Source organism: Sylvia atricapilla, chromosome 16 (assembly GCF_009819655.1).
Source record: "Sylvia atricapilla isolate bSylAtr1 chromosome 16, bSylAtr1.pri, whole genome shotgun sequence".
NCBI classification, from domain to species: domain Eukaryota; kingdom Metazoa; phylum Chordata; class Aves; order Passeriformes; family Sylviidae; genus Sylvia; species Sylvia atricapilla.
Window position 1 is genome coordinate 10,081,055 of NC_089155.1, and position 26,782 is coordinate 10,107,836.

General features: G+C 53.9%; 1 protein-coding gene across 1 annotated transcript in view; it reads left to right on the top strand.

The window, feature by feature from the left end:
- The window catches only part of LAMA5 (laminin subunit alpha 5), an 85,152-nt gene that overhangs the window by 53,806 nt on the left and 4,564 nt on the right, over window positions 1-26,782 (top strand). The window contains exons 17-68 of the mRNA XM_066330886.1: window positions 5-57; window positions 228-327; window positions 830-882; window positions 1,281-1,386; window positions 2,173-2,272; window positions 2,428-2,584; window positions 4,152-4,290; window positions 7,011-7,153; window positions 7,245-7,351; window positions 8,046-8,199; window positions 8,487-8,647; window positions 9,164-9,272; window positions 9,753-9,850; window positions 10,354-10,555; window positions 10,954-11,080; window positions 11,266-11,405; window positions 12,165-12,280; window positions 12,498-12,709; window positions 12,821-13,025; window positions 13,174-13,318; window positions 13,843-13,983; window positions 14,341-14,502; window positions 14,639-14,740; window positions 14,826-14,909; window positions 15,129-15,359; window positions 15,792-15,905; window positions 16,180-16,307; window positions 16,530-16,610; window positions 17,014-17,228; window positions 17,495-17,595; window positions 18,028-18,208; window positions 18,417-18,560; window positions 18,646-18,797; window positions 18,896-19,006; window positions 19,840-19,951; window positions 20,486-20,656; window positions 21,469-21,665; window positions 21,747-21,863; window positions 21,940-22,094; window positions 22,282-22,423; window positions 22,654-22,756; window positions 22,841-22,954; window positions 23,068-23,247; window positions 23,620-23,762; window positions 23,963-24,139; window positions 24,374-24,510; window positions 24,590-24,743; window positions 24,846-24,979; window positions 25,091-25,253; window positions 25,711-25,839; window positions 26,037-26,188; window positions 26,575-26,707. Of these exons, the coding sequence (XP_066186983.1) occupies window positions 5-57; window positions 228-327; window positions 830-882; window positions 1,281-1,386; window positions 2,173-2,272; window positions 2,428-2,584; window positions 4,152-4,290; window positions 7,011-7,153; window positions 7,245-7,351; window positions 8,046-8,199; window positions 8,487-8,647; window positions 9,164-9,272; window positions 9,753-9,850; window positions 10,354-10,555; window positions 10,954-11,080; window positions 11,266-11,405; window positions 12,165-12,280; window positions 12,498-12,709; window positions 12,821-13,025; window positions 13,174-13,318; window positions 13,843-13,983; window positions 14,341-14,502; window positions 14,639-14,740; window positions 14,826-14,909; window positions 15,129-15,359; window positions 15,792-15,905; window positions 16,180-16,307; window positions 16,530-16,610; window positions 17,014-17,228; window positions 17,495-17,595; window positions 18,028-18,208; window positions 18,417-18,560; window positions 18,646-18,797; window positions 18,896-19,006; window positions 19,840-19,951; window positions 20,486-20,656; window positions 21,469-21,665; window positions 21,747-21,863; window positions 21,940-22,094; window positions 22,282-22,423; window positions 22,654-22,756; window positions 22,841-22,954; window positions 23,068-23,247; window positions 23,620-23,762; window positions 23,963-24,139; window positions 24,374-24,510; window positions 24,590-24,743; window positions 24,846-24,979; window positions 25,091-25,253; window positions 25,711-25,839; window positions 26,037-26,188; window positions 26,575-26,707 (7,187 nt within the window). The remainder of the gene's footprint in view (window positions 1-4; window positions 58-227; window positions 328-829; window positions 883-1,280; window positions 1,387-2,172; window positions 2,273-2,427; window positions 2,585-4,151; window positions 4,291-7,010; window positions 7,154-7,244; window positions 7,352-8,045; window positions 8,200-8,486; window positions 8,648-9,163; window positions 9,273-9,752; window positions 9,851-10,353; window positions 10,556-10,953; window positions 11,081-11,265; window positions 11,406-12,164; window positions 12,281-12,497; window positions 12,710-12,820; window positions 13,026-13,173; window positions 13,319-13,842; window positions 13,984-14,340; window positions 14,503-14,638; window positions 14,741-14,825; window positions 14,910-15,128; window positions 15,360-15,791; window positions 15,906-16,179; window positions 16,308-16,529; window positions 16,611-17,013; window positions 17,229-17,494; window positions 17,596-18,027; window positions 18,209-18,416; window positions 18,561-18,645; window positions 18,798-18,895; window positions 19,007-19,839; window positions 19,952-20,485; window positions 20,657-21,468; window positions 21,666-21,746; window positions 21,864-21,939; window positions 22,095-22,281; window positions 22,424-22,653; window positions 22,757-22,840; window positions 22,955-23,067; window positions 23,248-23,619; window positions 23,763-23,962; window positions 24,140-24,373; window positions 24,511-24,589; window positions 24,744-24,845; window positions 24,980-25,090; window positions 25,254-25,710; window positions 25,840-26,036; window positions 26,189-26,574; window positions 26,708-26,782) is intronic.

A 26,782-nucleotide genomic window follows, 5' to 3' on the forward strand; every position in this document is an offset into this window, starting at 1 on the left:
CTAGTGGGCTCCTGTAACCCAGCAGGGCTGGAGACTGCAGATCCCTCGCTGGCCTCGGTGAGTATCAAATGAACCTACCACAACCCCTGCAGGTCGTTTTGTATGAGCCACTTCATCTCTTTTTTGGACCAAGTCCTTCCTTAAGCTCAGCTGGAGCAGCAGTCCCCACATTCAACTACTGTGCTGCAAATTCTCACCTGCTGTTTTCTCCCCCTGCCTTTCCCCAGGGCTCCTGTGCATGTCGGGCATATGTTGAAGGCCCAGCCTGTGACAGATGCAAGCCTGGATACTGGAACCTGACTCCAGAGAACCCCTATGGCTGCCTGAGTAAGGAAATGCCATTTGCACAGCCCACAGAAGTCCACTCCATGATGCAAGGGCCAAACCCAAGCCAATGAGCACCATCACTGGAGGGTTGGAAGTGTTGGCCTTCCTTCCATCTTCACCCAGAAGTGATGTGTCAGAGCTGGAGTCCTCTGGGTAGCCCTGATGTGGAAAGGGGAAAGGCTGGAGCCTGGAGCTTTTTGCTTGGGATGAAACAGAGGGCTCATGCAATGGGTTATGCCATTCTCAGCCCTCCCTGTAGGCACTTAATTTTTCATGGCCAAATATGCAGAAAAGGCAAATGTCTTTGGTAGCTGCGTCCTCAACAGTATCTGTCCAAAATGAAATCTGAGCCCTTGTGCAGGGCTACCTTCTAATTGACCAGTTCCTGGCTCCTTTTACCCCAACCAGTGTCACCTCTGGTGTGGTGGATGCTGACCCCATCAGGCTTCATCTCAGGGGCTGACTGACCTTCTGGTTTTCTTGTTCATCTCCCTCTCCTCAGGCTGCAAGTGTGACACCAAGGGCACCATCAGCGGAATCGCGGAGTGCCGGCAGGTGGGTTTGTTCCTCTGCCTCCAGGCTCCTCTGTGCTGGGAGTGTTCAGCTCTGTCTCTCCCAGCAGCTGCTGGACAGGCCCCAACACTGAGCTCTCAGCGCTTGCACCACAATCTGGGCTTGCATGAGAATGTGGGATTAAGACCTGTCATAAATTAGGTACCTAAATATTTCTGGGTCTGTCCCAGGATGCCTGGATTTTTGTTTGCCTGCATTGTTGGGTAATTTAAGTTATCTGGCCCTTATCTGGCCCACCCACGCGCAGGAAGCCGTGTGGAGCATGAATCTCAAACTGCTGCTTCTGCAGTGTCTCAGACCAGAACCCAAATAACTGAGGAACAGCTTAGCCATGACAAGCAACAGGAGGGAATGAGTTTCCATGCCTGTTTCTCTCGCAGGGCGATGGGCAATGCTTCTGCAAAGCCAACGTGTGTGGGCAGTTCTGCTTGGCCTGCAGGGACGGCTTCTTCAACATGGAGAATGCAAATTACTTTGGCTGCCAAGGTGAGCCCCTTCTGTGATGTGTTTGCTGAGTGAGGGGGCACAAGAACTGACCCCACTGCACAGACTGACTAGTTGGTGACCTTGGAGAAAAGGGGCAAGAGGCATCCCACCTTCTGTTTTGGGTCATGATTTTTGGGGTGATGTGGTTAAGTGCTTTAAGGGTTACAGTGGTAGTGCTGGGTTGGTGGTTGGAATTCAATGATCTTAAAAGTCTCTTCCAACCTTGGTTCTGTGATTCTATACCACAGCCTGGAGCGTGGGCTGGGAGTTACTGTGGGTCTTGAGACCCGAGGTCATGCTTTTCCACTACTGGACACAGGTCTGCCAGGCTGGGGAGCGAACCGCCAGGTACGGTGCTCCTTTGGGTACCAGGAACTGCTGCGTTTGAACCACTGCTCACATCCTTGCAGCAATGCCCTTTCCTCTTGCTGGGAGAGGGTGGGCATGGCTCAGTGGAGTTGGCCACTCTGCACAGTGTCCGTGGGAAGAATCAAAGGAGATCTGGCTGCTCTGGGCCATCCCAGGCGGTGCTGGCACGGCTGGTGGCAGGGCTGCAGCGCCCGGCCGTGAGCGTTTGCAGACCTTGTTCCATCACCGCCTGGAAATAGCTCGGCGCTGAGGTGGAAGAAGAGTCGATCCAAGTGGGGCCGGGGCCAAATATGACAACGGATACAATGGAATAAAAATAGTGGCCCCAGGCTCCCCGCCCGCTGGGATGAGCCTTTGATTAGTGACCAGGAGCTCGTTACCACCGGGGGAATGTAAACAGGCTCTTCCTGCCCGCAGGCTGCCGGTGCGACGTCGGCGGGGCCCTGGGGCCGTCCTGCGAGGAGCGGAGCGGAGCCTGTCGCTGCCGGCAGAGCACACGGGGTCCCACCTGCACCCAGTAAGCTGCCCCTTGGCCTGCTCTGCCTCCCGCGGTGTCCTCTGCCATCACCGCGGGGATGGGGACACCATGGTCGGGGTGGCTGTCACATCAGCCCGGTGGGTGTCCTCTTGCGGGGCAGCCCATCAGGTAATGGTGCTCTCTCTGTTCTCCAGACCAGCACACAACCATTATGTCCCTGACCTTCACCACCTGAAATTCGAGCTGGAGGAAGGCACCACGCCGTCCGGGCGGGCTGTGCGCTTTGGCTACAACCCCTTGGAGTTCGAGGGCTTCAGCTGGCGAGGATATGCACAGATGTCCTCCATCCAGGTACGCCTGGAGGCTGCAGCCCAGCCCAGCTCCCCGTGGGGAGGATGTGGCCGGTGGAGGACTGATGTGCTTTTGGCACACATCTTTCACCCCAAGTGCTCCTGAAACCCCCCAAAGTCACAGGATGGCCAACATAAACAGCACAGTGTATATATAGCCTGTTTGTGCAGATATTTCCTGTAGTGCTGGGGGTGGCATAGACTGATGAGGGGAAAGATCCTAAACTGGGAATCCCATGATATCCTAATCCATTTAGACGAAGGTGGTAGCATGGTGATTACTTACAGGGATGTCTGTAAACAGTGTCTCTCAGTTTCCTTGTTCCTCTTTTAACTGACTCTGCTCTTTCCTATAACTCTGCATAACCTTTCCTCCCTTTTCCAAAAATAAGTATCTCCTCCTCAGCTGCTGTGTTCAGCTTGGACTTCTTGTTAACCTTCAGCCTTTGCTGTTAGCTGGTTTGCTGTAACAATGGTTTATGCTAACCTGGAGTTGTGTGAATTCTGGAAGTGAAGCTGTTTCTTCTGTTGACTCTTTTTCTCTCCTTGGTGGTTTCTTCTGCATGGCCTCTGCGGAAGTGTGTGCGTGTTTGGGGATGGAATACAGAGCAGTGATTCTCTGACAGTCTGGTCCCATGTAAGATGCTCCCTACTCTGGTGCATGTACTTTCAGTTTTCTTCACATTTTTGTGCTTAGATGAAATAACAGAGGGGCTGTTTCCCACTGAGTTTTAGGTGGGAGCTAAGCAGTGAACTCCTGTAGGGTCCCTTGAGAAAATCCCTGCCTTAAAGCTTAAGGATGGAGCTCAAGCTCCTAGCTCCAATGTTGCCCACAGTATTGGTGTTTGAGCTAGAAACAGACCTTGATAGAAAGGCTGGCATGTGGCTTTCTGCTGGCAGGTCTTAATGTAGTTTGCTATCATCAAAACCCTTCTAGTTTGCTCTCCAGTGGGAAGATGGAGAGGTTATTTGAGCCTAGATCTCTTTGAAATGGGTCAAACTGAAGCATCTCCTTCCCCAGGGTCTTGCCAAGCAGTGTCCAGGCAGGTGGAGGGCAGATGTGCCATCAGTTGTATGGTCCATTAGCCCTGCTGGTCCTTAGCATTGCACATTCCCGAGGACGAGGCACCAGTTCAATTCCCAGCCTCTTCTGTAGGCAGTTGGGCAAGCTCCATAAATACAAGGGCAGAAATTTGGTACCTGGTGGCTGGATGCCAAAAAGCAGCACGCTGATAACAAAAACAACTTCCTGTAAGCTTTTCCCTGTGCCCCAGGACAGCTGAGCCACCCTGCTGTGCCACAGCATCTTCCAGATGTGATCACAGCCTTCCCACCCCCTCCCACAGGCAGGTTGCTCTGTGGGTGGCTGCCCCCAGTGTCCCCCCGAGGCAGGGGACAGTGTCACGAGGTGCCACGAGCAGTAGGGTCCGTGTGCTTGTCTCCTCCTCGCGCTGTGGCATGTCGCTTTGGGAGCAGTGAGCCGTGCTGCTGCGCTTGGGCTGGCAGTGTGGGTGGTGGAGGTAACTGAAGGTGTGCTCTGCTTCTCTCCCCTTTCTCTCTCCCACCAGCCCAAGGTAGTGGTGACTGTCAATGTGACCTCCCCCGACCTCTTCCGCCTCGTCTTCCGCTACGTCAGCCGGGGGCCCGCCAGTGTGGAAGGGAGGGTCTCGGTCCTTGAGGAAGGAAAGTTTAATGTTTGTGGCAACTGTAAGTGCGTTTTTCACTTCTAGAACTAACCCAGAGCACATCCCACGCTGCGACACTGCTCCTCTGCCCCTTCTCCTGCCCCAAGGTGTGTCCGTCCCAGGTGTGCCCGTGTCAGGTGGCCGGCCAGAGCCGTGCCGTGGGCTGGCGAGGGAGGGGGAAGAGAGGCAGGCAGGCAGGCAGGTAGGGCAGGTGGGCCAGGCCCTCCCCAGAGTGGGTGGGTGCTCAGGAGCTGCCCCCCCAGTGATGTGTGCCCCGTGTGCTCTTTTGCTTTTTGCAGAATATAATCAGAGTCACTGTAGACGTGAAGGAGGCAGAGCTCTATCTGTTCCATGTCATCCTGAGGTATATTAATTCAGGAGGGGCCACTGTGTATGGCAAAATTACAGCTTATCAGCCACGAAGGAGAGGTAAGGATCCCAGACTGCTCTGCTTCCCTGTGCCATCGCCACCTCCTCCCCATCCCAGGCAACCTTCTGCATCATCCTTTCCAGAAGACGCTTCCATATGGCTTTACCCGTTAGTCCTGCTCTCCCAGTTGAAAGGCTGGTTTGAGTTTGCAGCCCCCTTTATTTACCAAAGCAGCAGCAAGGTGGGCCCAGCCCTGGGGCTGCACACTAGGGACTGATACCAGCCAGGCTGGTGGGAGATAAAGCTGTTGTACAATTCCATACAACCTTTCCAGCACAGGACAAGATCACCCTAGTGCCCCAGGCAAAACTGAGCTGACTTTCCACAAAACCAGAATGGGCCAAGAGCTGGGAAGTGGATCCAAACTTTGGCAGCTGGGTGTGGTTTTATTTACCAGATGCCCTGATAGTCCTGCCTTTCCCGTGTGCTTCTCCCAAGCCAGGCTGCTGGCTTCACACATGGTGTGGGGCTTGGAAATGCCATGGAATTACACATCTTACACTAGTCCTCTCATCAAGCCACGAGCTGCTGGAGAAGAGCCATCAAAAGATGTCTGAACAAGTTTAAAAATCTGGACAGCAAATATTCTGGGCAACCATCTGAGCAAGACTACATGGGAACACACCTGAGGCCACTGTGGGCAGTTGACTGGTTGATTTTACCACTTCAGATGCCACAGCCACACTGTCCTGCTGAAGCTCTTCCTCCAGACCACACATGCACAGCACAAGGCTGTCAACAGTACCTAATTTATCAGTGTGTGAAGTTCTCTCCTCTGTCTTGAGTTGACACAGGTTCTGCCGTTGATGTGATATGCAAGGTTTGAAATGACAAAATATTATTTTTCTGCCTTCGGTTTTTTTTTCCTTTTTGAGAGGAAAAATGGCTTATTTTTATATCCAGTCATATTGCACAGCAGAAGAATAGGAAGAGCAGGAGCCATGGTTATGGCTTTAGGATCCCACCAAAGGTCAGGAAGTATTTCATCTGTCCTACCCAAGCAGCAGAGCTCATTTGCCTTGAAAAGTGCTTCACTTCTTGTGCAGAAGCAACATGATTTTTCTAGAGCTGAAAGCAAGCTGCCAAACTGGTGCACCAACAACAGGACCCAGGAGGGCAGCGTCCCTGGGAGGCTTCAGGAGTGCTGAGCCACCTCGTGTCTGGATGGAAAGGGCTTCACATGGCAAAGGACAAGCAGCATGGAAAGAAGCTGGAAGATGTGGCTTGCAGAAGGGAAAGCCTTTTCCAAGTACGGGATTTTCAGTCTGGTTTCTTCCACTCCTCTTCCAGAACTCAGTTGGAGTTGTGTATTGCCTCAAGGGGATGTGAAACTTCAACCTGTCAATAAATCTACTCTGGGTGCCAGTTCAGGGAAAGCTCTTCACTCACCTCTGCTTCCCATCTGGAAAAGTGAGGTCCCAGCCTCAGCTGATGTCAGATGTGTCACAGAGCTACCACACATGGGGAGGGGTTATCAACCATCCCAGCAGCAGCACAAGCCCTTGCTTTAGCTTCTGGCCCTGTGTGTTGTGCCTTGATGCCCATGTGCACACCAGGACAGTCAGTGTGCCACATTCTCCACTTTGTTCTTCATCTCATCTGCCCGCCGTGCAGCAATTCCCAGTGAATCCCTGTCACCTGTGCTCTTCAGCTCCTGAGACTGCTGGGCAGGCACACAGTCTGCTTCCAGGTGCTGTATTGTGATTGCATCCATTAATGAAGAGATCATGGGACTGTCAGATGAGCCAAGGAGCTGCTCAGCAGCAGTAGGATCAGGCCTTGCACCCGTTCTGTCCTGTCAGTTTAAAATAATGTCTAAATCTCTAGTGCAGAGTTTGGTTGGCAGGAAGAAAAGCAGGAGCACACCTTGGGGGCCTAAAAGTTTGCTAGAAGACAGGTATCTTGCCTGTGGAGCTGGAGTCAGAATTTTCCTGAGGAAAAATGTATCTGGGCAATTCTTTTTGTCTGTCTGACAATTAACTCTTCACAGTCGAGTTCTTTCCTTTTCTAGCTGGCAAAACACTCCTTGGCTTGCAACACTCTGTGCTCTGCAGTCTCACAGCACACTGTGAGAGCTCTGGATTTGCATTAAGGATTGCAGTGATTTATATTTATTTCTCCCATTAGGCTGCTGAGCAGATTGAGAGTGGATGTCTCTGTTCCAGGACGGTGTGGGATTGTGGTGCACCGAGCGAGTGGGAACCTGTCACTCCCCACTGCACCACAACTGCTTCCCTGAGCATAGCCTCCCGTGTCCAGCCCCAGGTTTTCCATTCCAGTCCCTTGACAGCCTCTCATCCTTCCCATTCCAGGTACAGAGCAGACCAAGCAGATTGTCTTTGCTCCCAGCACGGAGCCAGCCTTTGTCACTGTCCCCCAGAACAGCTTCGGGGAGCCCTTCGTGCTCAACCCCAACACCTGGTCCCTGGTTGTTGAAGCAGAGGGTGTGCTGCTGGTAAGGCCCTGTGCTCTCCCCACTGTGGGGGCTTCAGCAGCTCCCTGGGGACAAGAGTCCAGAGCGTAACACCTCTCCCATCTCCTCCTAGGACTATCTGGTTTTGCTGCCCAGCTCATACTACGAAGCACCAGTCCTGCAGCTGAAGGTCACAGAGCCTTGTGTCTACCAGCCAGCTCCTGAACAAGCCACCCAGAAGTAAGGATCTGCACATCTTTGTGCTGTGTGGGACTTGCTCAGCTCCTCTGGACCTGGGCTTAAGGAATATACACACTGTACTCTGTCATGCAGTAAAACTGCTTCCTGTGGCTGATGAGGCTTATGGAACCTGCACTGGCCCAGAAATCTAACCCATAGATCTCCTCATGCATGACACAGCCAGTCTGTGTTTTCTCATGGGTCCTGGAGGCCAGCTCACCCAGTGACACCGTAGCCCACGTCTGCTGGGCTGGGCTTCCAGTGCCAGGCTGTGTGTGGTTGTGTGTGTCCTCAGAAATGGCTGTCATGAGTAGGTTTTGCTGCACTGTTTAAAATGAACAGTGCCTGGTAGTGTTTGGAGCATCTCAGTACATCTGCTTGCCCAGAGCCTCTCTGTCCATGTTGGCAAGATGGCTGGCTGGGCCCTGGACACTGGTTGTCCCATCCACCATAGTCATGATCCCCAGGATAAAACCCATTGCAAGGAGACCCATTGCAAGGAGAGAAGCTTTTTGTTGTTACTGCTGTCTCTGTCCTGTAATGCCCAGTCTCTTGCTCCCCACTGACCAGAGCTGCTCCTTGCCCCTCCTGATAGACCAAAGCCTTTTGCAAACTTGGCCCAGGCTGTGTGGGTGCTCTTTTTTAATCACAGATGTAACTTTTGTCCTTCACTTTTTTTCCTGTGTGTTTCCAGCTGCCTCTTGTACAAGTACCTGTCTGTGGAGGGTTTCCCTGCCGTGCCAGGGGTGGATGCAGTGTGCAGGCTGGACAACCGGCTCCCCAGGCTGTGTCCCAGGGAGCAGCTCACCCCCTCCCACCCCTGGATGGCCACCTGCAGTGGCAGTGATGTGAGTGGCACTTGTGTTTTGTCCCTCTCCCGGCCACTGCAGCGCTCACCCCCCTGCCTCCCTTGCCTGGGGCTGTCCTACACCTGGCAGGTGACCAGAAGGGCTTTACAGCCATGCAGCTGTGTCCTTGTGTGCCCTGTTCAAGGCACCCAACCCCAGAGTGTCACCTCTAAAGGTTTGCAAGTATTTGATGAGATTTGTTGCGTTGTCCCCTGAGCTGCAGAGGAGGCTGGTTTGTAGCACAGACATCCTGCACACACTCCCTCAGTCATCCCTGTGTCCTCCAGGTGGAAGTGCAGCTGTCCCTGCCCGTGGCCCAGCCTGGGAGGTACGTGCTGCTGGTGGAATATGCCAACACCAACGCCCTGCAGACCGTGAGCATCGCCGTGAGCTCGCCGCACGCGGCCACGCAGCCGGGCACCTTCACCTTCTATCCCTGTGTCTACAGGTATGGGCTCCTCCAGGGACACAGGGGCCAGTTCTCTGCCATGGCAGGGACAGCCTCCCCTCCAGCTGAACTTCTTGGAGTTTATCATGTAAACAAAGCAATTCAGTGTTGTCCATCTAAGCTGTGTGTGTCCAGACTCATTCTGGTTGGACACAGATTTTAGTGGCTGGCCATCCCATCTCGGGGAAGTATGTGCCTGCCTCTGCCAGGAATTGATCTTTTTGCATCTCGTTACAGCTGGGTGTGTTGGTAGGAACCTTGACTTAGGGAATGACCTATGGGCAGGTTTATTTGGGACAGGTCAAACCCTGTCTGACTTCAGATTGCAACCTTTGCAGTAGGAAACAAATGTTTGGGGTGTCCTTGGAAGACTTTGCTCTTGTGAGCAGCCAGAAAAAACATCAAAAGATTTCCAGGGTCTTTGTGTAAATCCCCAGAGGACATAGAGCTGGCAGGACAAGAAATGGGTCATGACCCTGTGCAAGGCTGGCTTCAAAATGTGTGTTTCTCTTACAGTTTCCTTTGTCGAGGGATTGCTGTGGATTCTCAGAGTCGAATGGCAACTTTTGAACTCACTTCAGAGGCCACTGTTCGTTTCACTTCTGGTCTGGCTGATTTCTTCCTGGTAAGGCTCCCTCTGAGGGCAGCTCTGTCAACAGGTCACAGGGAGGAGAGGCTGGACTGGGACCCAGCCTGTAGAAGGATTTTCTAGTCCTGTTTGGATTGAATACTGGGTGTTAGTCTGTGTCATGGCCAGTCCAAGTGGAGAATGTGATCAGTGAGGTGTTTTGAAGTAGATCATAGGTCTGGGAGTGGGGAGGAGATGGGGAGAAGCAGCTGCTGTTGCAGAGGAGGTTCTGTAGCAGTGAGGCAGTTCCTTTTTTATCTTGAAGACATTCCTTGTTTAGCCAAGGAGAGAAGAATCCCATCAATATGTGGAGCTTCTGAATGCCGTAAGGCTCGTGCCAGGGCATAAGGGGCAGTAAGCAGAGGTGTGACTGCCCTGCAGTAGCTGAAGTGCCTGATGGCTGGTGAGCACTGGGGCTGCTGTGGCTCCAGTGGTAGAGGCTGTCACATAACCAGGTGTCTCTCTCTCATGTGGCAGCACAAAGTGTACCTGATCCCTGCTGCACAGTTCACCATGGAGCTCATCGAGCCAAAGGTGCACTGCATCAGTGTCCATGGCACCTTCTCATCCAACAGGTGAGAGTCTCAGGTCCCCCTTAGCTTTAGCATGAATGGGACTATTTCCAAAATCATTTGCTTATCCCTCTTCCCTCAGGCTCAGAGACTTTTTAAGTTCTTGATGAAGAAATCTCTAGCTGAGTTGAAGCTCCTTGCTTCAGACTGGGAGTCAGGCTGATGATCCTTTACATGAGCCCCACTCTGCCTCCTGGGGCAGACACTCAAGTGTCATCCCAAACAGGCATTCCTGTGCTTGCTCACGCACAGCAAGACACTTGCTGTATCCAAGTTTTTGACACTGCTTCAAATAAATATTTGCAGAGGAATTAGCCCGTGCCAGGCTCCTGTTCTTCCTGCTGAGCCCACATCTCAGAGCCCCAGGGGTGCTGGTAGTGAGCTGTCCCTCAGCAGGCACACGTTGTAATCCAGCAGCAGTTACAGGGTGTGCTTCCCTGCCAGGACCCCAGAGCATCTCTTTGTTTCTGGAGATACTCACATCCTGTTTACTCCTTGCTTTTCAGCAGCTCCTGTGTCCCCTCAAGGTTCTTGAAGCTTTCTCAGTCCATCATTTTGGAGGGTGCCCAGGTTCTGCCCATTGCCCCAGAGGTGCCCCTGGCTCAGGCTGTCCATGTGGCTCCAGCTGGGGTGCCAGTGGAGCCTGCTCCTCGTCCTCCCACAGCGATGGACCCCACTGCAGAGCTCATCCTCCTGCAGTCCCCACAGGTAGGGGCACAGGCACAGGCTGGGCTGGTTTGCTGACACTGGACCTCAGGGGCAGGGAGAAATTTCCCTTATCTGTTGATAAATGCCTTATCAGTTAGCATTTCCAGAATTTAATCTGAGCTTTAAACTTCTCCCTGAACCTGTAATCCCTGTGGACTCACCTGTCTTGGCTTTATCCAACCTTGTTTGGTGCTCTGGAATCCCAGGAAAAGCTTTTCAGGTGGCAGCATTAGAGGGGAGAGAATGTGGAGGCATGGGGGGGCTTGATTCATTGAATTCTCAGGACCTGGCAGTTGTGCAATGAGAGCACAAATCTGTGCGATAATTACAAACCATCCCAGCTGTGGGTGCAGGCATCAGACACAGATGTTTGTGTGTGTTCTCCCGTTTTGGGGCAGGCTGCAGTGGTGTTCAACAGCCGGATCCAGACCCTGGGACGTTATGCCTTCATCCTGCACTTCTACCAGCCCAACCACCCCACCTTCCCTGTGGAAGTGCTCATCAATGGTGGGCGCATCTGGCAAGGTGAGAACTGCAGGGACCTGGGGAAGCTGCTGGGCTGGCCCTGGAAGTTTTCCTTGCCAGGGGATGACTGTGGGTTCTTTAGAGATTGCAAAAATGAAGCAAGACTGACTTACCCTTTCTAAACTGGGAGGATGTGGTGGGGACTCAAGGGACATGTGAGACCAACACTTTTGTTGTCTTTTCAGGTCAGACCAATGCCAATTTCTGCCCACATGGCTATGGTTGCCGGAGCCTGGTGGTTTCTGAGGACCAGATCATCCTGGATGTTACTGATAATGATCTGGCTGTGGTTGTTCGAGTGCCAGAGGGCAAGCAGCTGTGGCTGGTGAGCCCCTCTCCAGAGCACGCTGGGCAGGCTTTAGCAGGGGACTTTTCACTGGATTTATGTCACTGTGTGACCACAGGAATGTTTCCCACCATTGCTCAGTCTCTGAACTGCCCTAGAATGGTGCATTCTCCAACCTTAGTGGTGTGGAATTGAGGGCAGAATTCAGAGGGGTAGTTTCTGTAGATGAGAGTGTCCTTCCTTGTCTGGTTTTGATATCAAAACCAGGCAGAAACTGAAGCTGTTACTTTGCACGCATAGTTTGCGATAATCCAGAATAAGCCTTATTCCTGCTCTAGCAATATTTAAACCTGCATAATATTGTTTGTTCAGGCAGGCCTCATCATGAGAGTAGGTAGTCCTTGTTATTCTCAGGCAACAGGACTAGAAGATTGACCAAAATTTGGATAAATATCTGAAAGACAAAATTGGAACCCAGGTGCCTTCATGTGTAGAAATTCCAGATGGTAAAGACTGCCTCCTTGCTGAGGCACAGCCAATGCTATGCTCTGGGGGTGTTCTGCCTAGTTTTAGTCCAGCCAATTTGTGCTGTTCTTCATGTGGAGCTTTAGGTTAGATGGACCCTGATGGACAGACCTCAGCAGGGAGGTGACTCCTGCTCTGTGCAGTACTTGGTGTGTTATGTTCTGTCCCAGCAAGGCATGGAAGGTTAAAAGTGCATTTGGACTTTGGAGTCATTTTGGATGGTGTTTGTCTAAGCTCAGAGCCTGGCTCACCCAGCTTGCCCTTGCTTTACAGGATTACATCCTTGTGGTGCCTGAGGACAGCTACAGCTCCCAGTACCTGCAGGAGGAACCCCTGGACAAGTCCTATGATTTCATCAGCAGCTGCGGCATCAACAGCTTCTACATCAAGTGAGATGCTTGGCTTTGGGTGCCCACAAGCTGCACACTCCTCAGGGAGCAGCAGCCCTTCCCCTCATGTGTGGCAGGGATGGGGCTGGCTGGGGTTTTCGTTCTATTGACCAGAAGTGTCCCAGTCCCACTAACTACCCCTGGCTGCAGGGGGATTTGGGGTGGCGGGGAGGCTGTGGGGATGTGCAGCACTGACTCCTCCCGCCTTGCCCTGCAGCCCCAGCACATCCTCGAGGTTCTGCCGTGACTCTGCCACCTCACTGTCCCTCTTCTACAACAACGGGGCGCAGCCATGCCACTGCCATGAGGCGGGGGCACGGGGCAGCCAGTGCCAGCCCTTTGGGGGACAGTGTCCCTGCAAGTCCAACGTCATCGGCCGCCAGTGCTCCCGCTGTGCCACCGGCTACTGGGGCTTCCCCAACTGCAGGCGTGAGTTCTCGTCTCCAGCTCTGCCTCCCCAGCTCTCTGTCCACTCCCCACGCTTGCCTTGGGTTCCTGGGTGTGACTCACCCAAACCCGGCCGTTTTCTGCCCCTTGCAGCCTGTGACTGCGGGACACGTCTCTGTGATGAGGTGACAGGGCAGTGCATCTGCCCTCCCCACACCCTGAAGCCAGAGTGTGTTGTCTGCGAGCCCCAAACCTTTGGCTGCCACCCCCTCATCGGCTGTGAGGACTGCAACTGCTCCCGGCCCGGCGTGCAGGAGCTGGCGGAGCCAGGCTGTGACGTGGACAGCGGGCAGTGCAGGTGAGAGAGCCTTGTCCTGGCGCTGGGGACATCTGGCAGCATCTCTGGGCCCTGCTGGAGTGATGGGACACCTCGGCAAGCTGAGGGAATGTGCAGAATGGGGGAGAGGAAAGCTCTGAAAGCTCTTCTGGCTCTTGTGTCCTCCCAGGTGCAAGCCCAACATCATCGGGCGGCGGTGTGACCTCTGTGCCCCTGGCTACTACCACTACCCCGACTGCCGGCGCTGTGACTGCCACCAGGCTGGCACCGAGGCCAGCGTGTGTGACCCCGTCACGGGGCAGTGTCACTGCAAGGTCAGTCCCTCGATGCCTCCATGTGGTGCCTTTCTCCTTGACTCAGTTGTCCTGCCCCGGCAGGGGCTGTGTGTGCCCAGCGTGCCAGAGGGAGCAGGGCTGGGCAAGGAGAGTGCCTGAGCTGCAGCCAGACTGGTGGGTTCAGAGCACCCTGAAAAGCTCTTATCTCCTCATCCTTCCTGGCCATGAAGGTTCACTCCTTGAGCTGTCACTGGGGGAGATGGCCAGTCTGAGTCCAGCCCTGTGTCAGAGCTTGTTGCAGGTGAAGCTGCCAGCCCTATTGGTCCATGGCAGCAGAGTAACTCAGCCAGCTTCTGAGCTGCCTGCTCCAGCCTCTTCGTGGGGCTTACAAGTGCTTTCTGTGGGTGAATTTAATGTTTGGTGGGCGCTGTACAAGCAAACCTGTTTGGGGAATTGCTTCAACATCTTCCAGCACCACAGCATTGCGCTTTGATCACTCAGCCAGCCATCCCTGTCCTCCTCTGAGAAGCTGCTGATGCCATCAAGCTTTGCTTGTCTTTCAGGAGAATGTGGAGGGCCTGAGGTGTGACCAGTGCCGCCTCGGGACATTTTCTTTGGATGCCACCAACCCCAAGGGCTGCACCAAGTGTTTCTGCTTCGGAGCGACCGATCGCTGCCGCAGCGCTGAGAAGCACCGAGCTGAGGTGAGAGGGGCTGGGGGCCACCAGAGCCTTCAGGTCAGGTGTGTTCTCATCCACCTGGCTCCCTGCTGCCCTCGGGTCTCTGTCCTGCATTAATCCTGCTGAAGGTACATTGTGAGGAGGGTTATCTTTGACTCCCTGTGCCCATCTCCTGCTTTCAGCCCCTTTTCCTGCTCTCTGGGGTCTCATGTGCTGGGCGGGGGTGATGATCAGCTTTCCTGTGCCTTCATCTGGATGCATGTGAGGTGTGAGCCTGTTATTCCCTTTGCTGCTGCTCTGGGACCTGTTCTTCTGGAGCATCAACACCCAAATACTCTCTGTAACTCCACTAGAAGACCCATAGTTGCTCTTCCCCTCCAGTTTGTGGATATGAATGGGTGGCTCTTGCTGAGCAGCGACCGCCATGAAGTGCCAACAGTTCTGAGCCCACGGGAGCAGCTCGTCACTGCTGACCTCAAAAACCTCCCAGATGCCTACCAGGAACTCTACTGGGTTGCACCCAGCTCCTATCTTGGGGACCAGGTAAGAGAATGGGGAATCACCCTGGCCTCACTGGCAGCCTGACGTGCAGGCAGTGCTCACAGTTGAACACAGCCATCTCTGGCTTGTCTCTGTGGTATGGGCTTGCAGCAGTGTCTGGGTTTTGTCTCTCCCTCAGGTTTCCTCCTATGGAGGGCACCTTCGCTATGAGCTGCACTCCAACCCTCGCAGGGGTGACGTGTTCATTCCCATGGAATCCCGGCCTGACGTGATCCTGAAGGTGCAGCCCAAGAAATTCCCTGGTGCCCCCTGCTAATGCAGGAGCAGGATGAGGTGATGACTGACACATTCCTTGCTTTTCTCAGGGAAATCAGATGAGCATCATGTTTCTGGAAGGTGCCTACCCGTCCCCAGAGGAGGCACATGAAGGCCGGCTGCAGCTGGTGGAGGTGAGTTTGCACACACGAGTGAAGTGCTCAGATAATGCAGGAAAGGACAAGACCTCATGCAGACAGAGGGACAGTTGCATTGAGCTCTGCATTTCAGGTGCTGCAGGGCTCTTTCACCCATGCAAAAGGGAGAGATTCCAGCAGCAGGAATGTGGAGGCTGGGCTGGATGTTCAGATGCCTGTGCTTCCTGCCAGTAATGCCAGGTTTTCTCCCACCAGGGTAACTTCAGGCACACAGAGACTCACAACCCTGTGTCCAGAGAGGAGCTCATGATGGTGCTGGCAAACCTGGAGCAGTTGCAGATCCGGGCACTCTTCTCCCAGCTCTCTTCCTCCGTGTCCCTGCGCCGTGTGGTGCTGGAGATGGCAACAGACACACCCACGGGCGTCCGTGCCAGCAACGTGGAGCTGTGCTTCTGCCCAGCTAACTACCAGGGAGACTCCTGCCAGGTAAGGGGGAAGTGGATGTGCTGTTCCAGTCAGAGGGGCAGATAGTCATGTTTTGGGTACCAGCTGCCTCCAGGCTGGCTCGTGAGGGCTTCAGTTGAAATGACAGCTCGTCTTGTTCTGAAGGAAGGAACATTTCCCCACCACATGCACTTGGGACAGGTACAAAAGTTTCATCTTGTACAAAAAGGACACGATGGGGAAATCATTCAGGTGTTGCAGACCCTTGGAATGGGTCCTTTTCTCTGGTCAATTCTCTCCTGGTTAAAAGGAGCAGGAAGGAACTGCACTGAAAAATCTTCATCGTTGCTTATAATCTTTTCTCCATCAGTACAACCCAGTGGGAATTCTGTCATGGAAACTAATTTAGTTTCTTTGCTTTTCCCAAAAGTATCAGGCTGTTTTTCAGATCTCTGCCTTTTTCTGTCTCCTCAGGAATGTGCTCCAGGTTACTACAGGGACACCAAGGGGCTCTTTCTGGGAAAATGCATCCCCTGCCATTGCAATGGCCACTCAGATCAGTGCCTGCCAGGCTCTGGGATATGCCTTGTAAGTAAACAGTGGAGGAGTGTGATATTTTGGAGTTAAGAGGTCTGTAGCATGTGATTCAAAAACTCTTTACATATTAACTGGGCTGGAAGCACCATTCCTGAGCTGAAGCATTGGCCTCACTGTTTCAGTGGTGACCCTGCTCAGGGTCATCTTAGGGCGCAAGGCAGTTCTGGGAGAGAGGAAGGACTGAGGCATCCTACTGGGGAGTTTTTAGTGCATCCACCATTTCTTCTTGTCACTACTGAGCCCAGGGCTTGCCTTTTCCTTGCAGAACTGCCAGCACAACACAGAAGGAGACCACTGTGAGCGATGCAAGGACGGCTACATGGGCAGCCCCTCTGCCCAAGAACCCCTGCAGTGTGTTGGGTGCCCATGCCCTCTTTCAGTTGCCTCCAACAAGTAAGCACCCCAGGGTGGGATTGCCTGTTTGACCTCACTGTTAAACCACTGGAACCACTGTGCCTCACCAGGGCAGGTGTGCCAGTGCCAGCCTTGTCCTTGTCCCCAAACCATGTTCACAGCCTCTCACCCCAGGCGCAAACAGCCCACAATGAGTGATCAGCTCCCTTGGCATCACATCAGGAGTAACTGCTTCTCCCTGTCTCCCCATTCTCATTTCAGTTTTGCTGTTGGCTGTGTCCACAAGGGTTCCAACATGCAGTGCCTCTGCAAGCCAGGCTACGCTGGACCAAACTGTGAGCGGTAAGGGGGGTGGCACCCGTGTTTGGGGAGCCTCAGACACTAACCCTGGCAGAGAAGGTGTTCCCTTAAGGACTGCAGCAGAAACAGTTGGCTCTGCCCCTGTATGCTTTGTTCTGGCAGCATTTCCTGCAGTCCTTTTCAGCCTGTAAATGCCCAACTGCTGAAATTCTGTTGCTGTGGGTGTACAACTCTGACTTACGTGTGCTTTGCCTTGACTTGCAGCCTGTGATAAAGGCACCTTTCTGAGGAATCACGAGGCAAAACACAAAGTGCTTTGAGATCCCTGAGGGTTGCAGCAGTTATGGGTGTTGGGTGCTCACTCTGTTCCCATTGTGCAACTCCAGTGCAGGGTGCAGGCACGATCTGCAGGATCCTCACTCTGTTGTAACTTGTGTTTCCCCAGGTGTGCCCCGGGATACTTCGGCAACCCCTTGGTGATTGGCAGCTGGTGCCAGCCCTGTGACTGCAGTGGGAACACGGATCCCAACATGCTGTTCAGCAGCTGTGACTCCCTGACGGGCGCCTGCTCGGGCTGCATGCACCACACGGCCGGCGCGCGCTGCGAGCTCTGCGCGCCCGGCTACTACGGGGACGCCGTGGTGGCCAAGAACTGCACACGTGAGTGGGGCAGGCAGCCTGCCCAGGGGCGAGGGGAGCGTGCCCATTCCTCAGCACTGCTCCTCTTCTCCCCTCTGAGGAACAGCAGCCCAAATGCAGCTTGCGTGAGGGGTCAGGGGAATAAGTTGTTGTGAGAGGTAAATGCAAGTGGAGAGAGGCTCTGTCTTTGATAGGTAAAGGGGAAAGAGGCTTCTCTGTTAGCAGTAAGTGTTGTGAGTAGCTGACAGGCTCTTCAGTGTAATATTGGGTGTATTTTTCCCTGGCAGAGTGCAACTGTTCTCCTTGTGGGACTGACTCCTGCCATCCAAAAACCGGCCAGTGCTTCTGCAAGACTGGAGTGACAGGCCAGCACTGTGACCGCTGCGAGGTGAGGGTCACCTGGGCCCTGGGATGGTGCCTGTCCTTGTCACGGGGATGAGGGGCAGCCCTGGTGTGTCATCCCCCAGGCCTGTGAGCAGAGCAGGGCTGGCTGCCAGCTGGGGAAGGCTCCATTTGCACAAGCTGCACTGTACATGGCAAAAGTCTGTTAAAGATGTGGCAGCAAGCAGTGAAGGCAGCATTCCAGTAAAGTGGCATCGTTTGGGAAACTGCAGTAAACCCCATTTTCCTGAGGGCATCCAGCTTGGGCAAGGGCAGGTTCAGAGGGCAATGCTGTGTCTGTGTTCTCACTGCAGCTCCACGTCTTTAAGTTTTGTGGTGCTCACAACACACCTAGAAAGGAGAGCTGGAGTCCCGCATCACTGACTCAGGAGAGAGGCACACTTGCTGACCAGAACATCCGTGTCCTGCTTTTCCCTAGGAAGGATACTACGGCTTTGAGAGCTGCTCGGGCTGCCGGAGGTGTGACTGCGACGTGGGCGCCGTGGGGAGCAGCTGCCACGTGCAGAGTGGCCAGTGCAGCTGCCTGCCCGGCGTCAGCGGCTCGCGCTGCCACCAGTGCGCCCCGGGCTACTGGGGCTTCGGCCAGGGCGGCTGCACAAGTGAGTGTGGGCTCCCAGCCAGGGGCACTGGGGCAGGGCTGTCCTGCTGGTCCAGCTGTTGAAGGCAGAAAACAGCTGGCAGCTGTCTGAGGGTCTGTGCACCCCCGGCTGTGGTGTGTGGATGAGCACATCTGGAATAAAACCACTCCTTCCCCTGTCTCCGGAGTGGTGAAAGCACAAAATGATTCTCTGCTACTTGCCCCTGCAGAGTGTGAGTGCAGAGGGGGCTCCTGTGACCCTCGCACCGGGGAGTGCACATGCCCCAGTGGCCTCACAGGGAAGCAGTGCGATGTCTGTCTGCGTGAGCACGAGATCCTGGTGGCGAACGGCCCCGACAGCATGAAGTGTGAAGGTCTGTGTCCCACTGTCCTGGGGAAAGAGGGGAGAGAAGCCCAGCAGAGGGCCTGTGCTGAACACACTGCTGTGTTCCCCTGCAGTGTGTGACAGCTGTGTCCTGCTCCTGCTGGAGGACCTGCAGAGCATCGAGATGTCCTTCCCGTCCATCCGCGGCCAGCTGGTCACCCTCAACGCCAGCTCCATCGCCTGGGCTCGCCTCCACGGCCTCAACGGCACCATAATGGCCATTGCTGTACGTGGAAGGGTTCACATCACCCTCTGCCCATGTTTCCTGGCCTGTTGGCCTCATTTAGCATCTTTTTTTTTCTTTATTCTTTATTCTTTTCCTAGAACCAGCTCCGTGAGTACCACAGAGCCATGAGCAGGGTCAGGCAAAGGGCTGATGAGCTGGAGGATGAGAACATGGATCTCACACAGGACCTGAATGCACTTCAGCACAAAGTAGGATATTTCTCCATCTTCCTTTGCCAGAGCACAAGTCTCCCTTTTACCAAAATGAGAGTTTTGAAGGCTGTGAGGAGCCTGGTTCAGGCAGGTTGGGTCTTTTGCTCAGCCAGAACTAAGTTGCAGTGTTAGGTGCTCAAGGTAGATTACCTGCTTTGCTTTCTTGGAGAGCTGTAAACATCTCTTGCTATTGGTATTTTTTGATTTATTGCTTGCTTTTGAGGTGACTCCAACTTTAAGCAGTGTAAATAAATTCAATCAAGTATCATTTATAAAAGGGGCATACAAGTAAGGAACATAAAACATCTGGGTCCATCATGGATGCAGTCTATAACCAGTCTGAAATCTAGCAGTTGTGTCTTCAGAGAACGTATAAACAGCAAGATTTGATTTCACTGGATTTGATTTATAAACTGATTGTTCCTAATCTGAGGGAGAGGGAAAAAAAATCTCTATTTGATGACATACTTCATCAGAGAGCTGCAAAGACAGACTGCCCCTGTGTGTACCAAACAGCCGGACTGCAGCCCCCTGTCTCTTGATCCGGACCCAGGTGTGCCTGGCTCCAGGCTTTGGGGCTTTTCCTGTGTTAGGAGCACATAACAGTGCTGAACTCTGTGGTGTTTGGATTGTTCCAGCATCCAGAGCCTGTTGCACTGGAGCTGTATTTATTGCTTGTGCTTCCCTGAAGGTGCTAAATATGATCATCCTTGAGTGGATTTTAGGACAGCAGCACAGGACAGGCTCATTCAAGAGCCTCACAAGCTCCCACTGACAAATCTTGTAAAATACCATCTCATACTTGAACTAAGCCAGCGTTTCTGTGGTAGATGACCATGACTCACAGAGAGGCGAGTCGCGTTGAGCAGCACACGAGGGACATGTACCAGAGGGGGGAACAGCTCCTGCTGCACATCCAGAGCATCCAGAGGGGCATTGCAGGTATGTCAAGAAGGGTCTTCACTTCGAGGTTTTTTCCCTGTGATATGCCGTGCTCTTGGTTTCAATCACTGCCAAGTACTGCTCTGCTTAGAGAAAGCCATGGAGAGAACAAGGGAAAAAATACAAATGAAGATCCCTGCAGAATCCCAGCTTTTACTCTGACCAGGCTTACTGAGAGTCTCAGCTGCTTGGCTAAACACAAGTGTGGGGAAAAACCACATTAAACTTCCACAAATGTTACTAAAATGTATAAAATAGAGGCAATCTGCACTGCAGCTTCAGGAGAGATTGAGCAAAACGCAATGGGTGCATCTTGGACAGGAGGCAAAGCCACAGAAAGATGCTCAGGATGTATTGTGTGTTACTGGTAGTGGCCAAGGAGGCAAAAACGTGGGGCAGTGCCTCTGGGTGATCTCAGGCAATTTGTTGTCTGAGTGCTACCTGAAAGCTTTCAGTGGTTTGTGAGGGGAAAATCCTCAGGGAGTTTGAAGGGCCTGGTTTGATCAGTCTAACAGGGGTGTGGTTTCTCTGCAGACCTGGTGGGGCAGATGGCCAGGCTTGGGTCTGCCAACGCCAGCACCGCGTCCGGAGAGGAGTTCCGGCAGAAGGTGGCCGAGGTGGAAAGGATGCTGAGGGAGATGAAGGAGAGGAGCCTGGCCGCCCAGGAGGAGCTGGCAAGGCGTGAGCACGAGGAGGCTCAGAAGTGTGAGTCCAGCTCTGGGGCTGCCCAGGTCCTGCTGGGTCTGGCTTGGAGCCCACACAGACACTGCAACTCGTGGTTGTGTTTAGGGTGTGGTTAAGAACCAGGCACCCCCAGCAATTTTTGTCATTTCAGAGTCCCCTGTGACACTCCAATAAGATAATTCACCTTTTCTCCTAAGGCAAATTTCAAGGCAGAACTAACTGGGTAGTTCTATTTGATGAACAAAAATGACAACACTTAGAACCGGGAATCACCATTATTATGCAATGTATTCATAGCACACATGGATGTGAATAGGTCACACCATGTTTCTTCCTATTTGCTGTCCCTATAGAGTAACACCCAGCAGCCAGCACCCATAGAAGCTGTCCTGAGGATATCCTTGCACGAGTGAGAGAGTGAGCCCAACCAGGGAAGCTGGCACTGCAGGAAGAGAACACTTCTGATTAACAGGCCCTGGCAAAACATAGCTCAGCAGCTGAAAGCTGGAATTATAAACTGGCTGTTGTTTTTCCACAGTGGAAAGTAATTTTTCACAGTGGAAGTAATCAAGGTCTCAGGTGGGGTTTCTCCATCATCTGGAGCTTTTCAGGCATAGCTATGTGTCTTTAAAAGAGATCCCATCTCTCACCAGCACTGAGGGTTTGGAGATAAATCATGGTCAAATCCTGTGCTATCTAGTCTGAAAAAGAGGAAGGGATGGAAGATGGTCACTTCTGGCCTTGATATCTTGCCAAGACCAGAGCCAGGCACAGAAAGAGTTGGTTTAGCACAGGAAGAGGAATTAGGAACAGCTCTCATCCCCTGTCCCCAGTGCTGCATCGGGTGAGGAGCGAGCTGCACGCCCGCTGGCAGTCCAACCAGGACCTGGTGAGCAGCATCCAGCAGCGGCTGGCCCAGCACAGCTCCCAGCTCATGGATCTGCGCGATGCCCTCAACGAGGCCGTGAACAAAACCAGGCAGACAGAGGACTTGAACAGCCTGAACCGAAACAACCTGGAGGAGAGTCAGGTAGACCTTCAGCACGGTCCTGGCAGTGAGGGGTGGCTGTCCCAGCCCTGCTGGTCCCTAACCCTGGGTCTTTGTGTCCAGCAAAAGAGCCAGGAGCTCCAAAAGCAGCACGCGCTGGTGCAGGAGACCCTGCGGATGGCCAAGGATGCCCTTGCCCAGGTCTCTGACTTCCTGCAGATGATGGAGCGTGCTAAGGAGGTGAGTGGCAGAGGCACTTCAGCAGGGGCAGAGGGAGAGGTGTGACCGCCCTCAGCAGTGACAAGTGTCCTTGCAGGCCTATGAGAAGCTGGCGGCTCGGCTGGATGGGGCCAAGCTGCCCCTGACCGAGCGGGTCAAGAAGTTCTCCCCAGCCAGCAGCAAGATCCCCATCGTGGAGCAGGCAGAGGAGCACGCCCAGCTCTTGGATGAGCTTGCAAGGAACCTGTCTGGGTGAGGCACCTGTCCTGACCCTCACTAGTCAGGCTGTCTCCTGCCAGGGAACAGCAGGGTATCACCTCCCAAGTTTTATACTAGAGCACACATTGTGTTGAGGAGCCCAAAGGGGGTTTGTCTATGAGGGCATGGGCAGGAGCCTGAGTGTTCTCCATGGACTTGATGGCTTCATCTTCCAACACAGCATTATCCAGGACACAAACCAGGATGGCTTTATCCAGCGGGCAGTCGATGCCTCCAATGCCTACGCCAGCATCATTGAAGCTGTGAGGAAAGCAGAGCAAGCAGCCCATGATGCTGATGAGGCAGCCAGCGAGGCCCTGAGGGTATGTGCTGTGAGGAACTCTTAAAAGATGGGCAAAAACCCAAGTCCCTTCCCTCTGACACATGGACACTGTGCTCTGTGCCTAAGAGCAGAGTCTGCCACAGCTGAGGCCAGATTCAGTGTCTGGGTCTCCCTGTCACACCCCACTGCAGTTGTCTGAAGGAGCATTTTTGTGTGCAGTCAGAGCCAGAGACTTGAATTCCTCTTCTGAGTCCCATGTTCATTTCACAGAATGTCATATCAGAAAACCTCGGGTCCACCTCTAGAATCCTGAAGAGGAACAGCAGCAGCCTGGAGGAGTCTGCGAGGAGACAGCAGAGCAAACTCAATGGGGGTGAGAGAGGCTCCTCACAGGAACTGATGTCCTTTGGGCTGGACTGAGCTCCAGCACACAGCATGTGCATTTCTTTAATTGCAGCTATTAAAGGCACTCTGCAGACAGCAAAGGACAAGCTGGCTGACCTCCGTGTGAAGAAGGAGCAGCTCCTGACCCAGCTCCAGTCTGTGCAGGACATGCTGGGCAAGGAGCAAGGTTTGTCCTGGGGTAGCTGGACTGATTCTCTCTGCTCCCTTTTTGGTACACTGTGACCCAAGGGTGCTTCCTCCCTGCTCCTGGACACCTCAGAGATTCCTCTTCCTTTGCAGAGGACACAAAGGACACAATCCAGAATGCCAAAGCAGCTGCTGCTGAGGCAAACGAAACAGCTGCAAGAGTGGAGGATACACTGAGCAGCATGAAGAAGAACCTGGATGAGTGGAAAGACCAGTATGGAGGCCTCCGAAATGAAGACCTGAACCAGGCAGTCCAGGATGCCAGGAAATCTGGTGAGTGCTGGGCCTGGTGTGCTGCCAGGGTGAGTCTGATATGAGCCACTGCATGCACAGATACCCCCAGAGTATTTTTGAAAGTTTTCAGCTCCAGGTCAAGAACAGAGGGAGGTAGCTAATACTGGATGCTTTAAGTCCTGGCCCTTTTTTTTCCTCTCCTGCAGTGTCTGTATCATCTGTAGCTTTACAGCAGGAGATTGCATGCACTGGAGCATTCTCACACTGCCTTCAAGGCTGGTGGATTTAGGGGGATCTCTCTTTGGCTGCTCCCAGCTACCACTGCTTTGACTTGCATTTCTCAAACCGCCTGAACTTTGCATTTCCCTTCCTCGCTAATTTCCAAAATTCCTGGTTCCTCTTCAACCGCAGTATCCAGCCTGGAAAGCACCATTCCTCTGCTGCTGGAGAAGCTGAGCAGCTTGGAGAACAGGAGGAACAAAAATGCCACCGTGTCGGAGAACATCGTGAGGATCCGGCAGCTCATCACACAGGCGAGGAACGCTGCCAGCAAGGTGAGCTCAGGGGAGGGCAGGGCACGGCGTGCTGGGGGCCTGGGGTGGAGGAGGGCTTACCTAAGGGTAGCATGCAAAGGGGAGAGTGTTTGGGGCCACCAGGCAGGGTCCCTTTCTCATGGAATTTGGTAGAAGTGGCAGTGACCAGACAGGTGGCAGCGGCTTCAGGGTGCCACAGGGTTGGATTTCTCTCCCTGCAGGTGAAAGTGCCCATGAAGTTCAATGGCAGCTCAGGGGTGCAGGTCCGGATGCCCAGCAATCTGCAGGATTTAGCAGCCTACACATCCCTCAAATTCTACATCCAAAACCCCGAGCCCAAGAGCCAGCAGGGCGAGGCAGAGGACGGGCGGTTTGTGTTGTACCTGGGCAGCCAAGAGGTGAGATGGGGCCAGAGGGTGGAGTGAGCCCTTGTTGCATCAGTGATGTCCATGCCTGGACATCAGCCCTTCCCCTGGGCCCTGAACATGGTTGTGGGGAGCACAAAGCCCCTGGATGCAGCCATCAGCCTGGGTGGGGAGTGGAATAGGGTCTCTTTGTCCACTGCAGCCCTGGGAGCATCAGGGAGAGCTCCTCCAATTCTAACACATGGCCCTGTCTCTCCCTGAGTTCAGGCCACTGGAGACTACCTGGGCATTGTGCTCAAGGAGCACAGAGTGCATTGGATCTACAAACTGGGAGACGAGGAACCAACCTCCCTGAGTGTCGACGAGGATATTGGGGAGCAGTTTGTCACCATCAGCATCAACAGGTATGACCTTTGCTCAGGGCGGGCAGGGTTTGCTCCTTTGGGGGTCTCCCCTGGTCCTGACCATCCCTCCCTGCTGCAGGATCCTGCAGTATGGGCACATGTCGGTGATCGTGGAGAGGCAGAGGGTGCACGAGATCAAGGGGGACAGCGTGGCCAAGGGAGAGCAAGGGCTGCTCAACCTGGACCCTCACAACGTGGTCTTCTACGTGGGGGGCTACCCCTCCAGCTTCACGGTGAGGCAGGCAGGGGGGAGCGGGCTGTAGGAGGTGTCAGCGACGCCTTTGGAGGTTCCTACAGGAGAGAAATCCTGTTTAAATGTCAGGTTTCGTTCCCAGCCCCCTCCTGCTTTGCGCTATCCCAACTACCGCGGGTGCCTGGAGCTGGACACGCTGAATGAGGAGGTGGTGAGCCTCTACAACTTCCAGCACACCTTCGAGCTGGACACGGCAGCCGAGAAACCCTGCGCAAGGTGGGCACCACACCGGGCCTGAAGCAGCCCTGCTCTGAGGCACTTACCTGAGCTCTGCTTGCTCCAGGGCACAGCACATAGCTTGGGCTTGATGCCTCTGGTGTGTCTCAGGTCCAAGTCCACAGGAGACCCCTGGCTGACTGACGGCTCCTACTTTGATGGCACCGGTTACGCCGAGATCAAGTTTGAGAGCCAGTTTGGCACAACCAAGCGCTTCGAGCAGGAGATCCGCGTGGTCTCCTACAACGGCATCATCTTCTTCCTGGAGAACCAGGCAGGTGCTTGCTCTCCTGGGGAGCCTTCATCCCTCACTGGCTGGGCTGGGACAATCCCAGGCCTGCTTGCAGGCAGTCCCAGTTCAGGACAGTGGGGAGAGGAGAGCTTTGGAGATCTCAGGGCTGGTCAGAGCAGGATTTCAGCACTGTTGTTAAAAGCCATGAGAAGGCTGGACCCAAACCTCACAGCAGTCACTTGGCTAGTGCTGGAGGGGCTTCCCAGAGCTTGGAGACCCTCCAAGCTGGGCCAGAGTTCACTGGGACAGGCAGTGCTGCAAAGAGCATTTCCAGCTTGCAGTGTTATCTCTGTACCCCAGCACAGGGCTGCTGTTTAAAGATAAATCCCAAATAACTGTGACCAGGGCACTGGAAGTGGGACCAGTGCTAAAGGGCGGGTGGGCTCAGTGCCACAACTGCATCCTGGACACCTGCTGAGAGTCATTCTGCCTCCCCCAGGGTCAGTTCCTGTGTCTGGCCATCCGGGATGGGAAGCTGGCTCTTTACTATGATTTCAGTTCTGGCCTGGAGATGGCAAAACCAAGCAATTCCTCCTCCCTCACCATCAGCAGCACCACAAATAAAGCGGTAAGAAGGAGCAAGGCTCTCATGGAGGGAGGGCTCCTCATCCAGGGTGGGGAGGCACATGTACCCTTGTGTTTGAGGGGGGAGGAGTTGCAAGAAGTTTTTTGACTTGAGCCATTAACTAGACACTTTGCCTTGCCCTCTGTGATGGACCCAAAACTGCCCCAGACTGATGGATCATTTCTCTGTTCTGCCTCCAGATCCAGATTTTCCTCCTCAAAATGAATAACAAGAAGCGCATCCTGGTTCGGGTGGAGCGCCTCACCATCTTTGTGGTGGAACAGGAGAACTCCCTGGAGAACGCTGTCTCCTACTACCTGGGGGGTGTGCCCCCAGCTGTGCTGCCTCCCAGGTGGGTCCAGCGTGCAGTGGGGTGGGACAGTCAGCGTGTTCCCATCGTGTTCCCAGGTGGTAGCCCTGGCCCTTTCACAGCCACATCCAGGGCTGTTGGAACCCTGCTGAAACTGTGGGGGAAGTTTTCCTTCTCCCTGTCCATCATCCTGAGCTTTTAAGGAGGGTAACTTTTCCATCTCTGGTAAGGGAGTAGGTGCTGGTGGGTGTCACCAAGTCCTCCTTTGCCATGCTGCATGCTTTGGGGCAGATTTGACACTGGAGATACTCATCACCATCATGATGAATTCCCAGGCTCTTTGTCTGAAGAGCTGCAGGGCCAGATCCTGCCCAGGGCTGTGTCCTGCCTGGAGGTGTCCTTGTTAACACTGTCTGCTTCTCCTGCAGTTTGAAAGCTCTCTTCCCCATGGGTGGGCCCATCCGGGGCTGCATGAAGGGCTTGAAGGCTCTTGGCAAATACGTCGACCTGAAACGCATGAGCACCGTGGGCGTCAGCTACGGGTGCACCTCCGACCTCCTGGTGAGCACCAAGCCCTGACAGCCTGGCCAGCCTGCTGGGGGAAGGCTGTGTCAGGGACAGGGAGCACAGGACCAC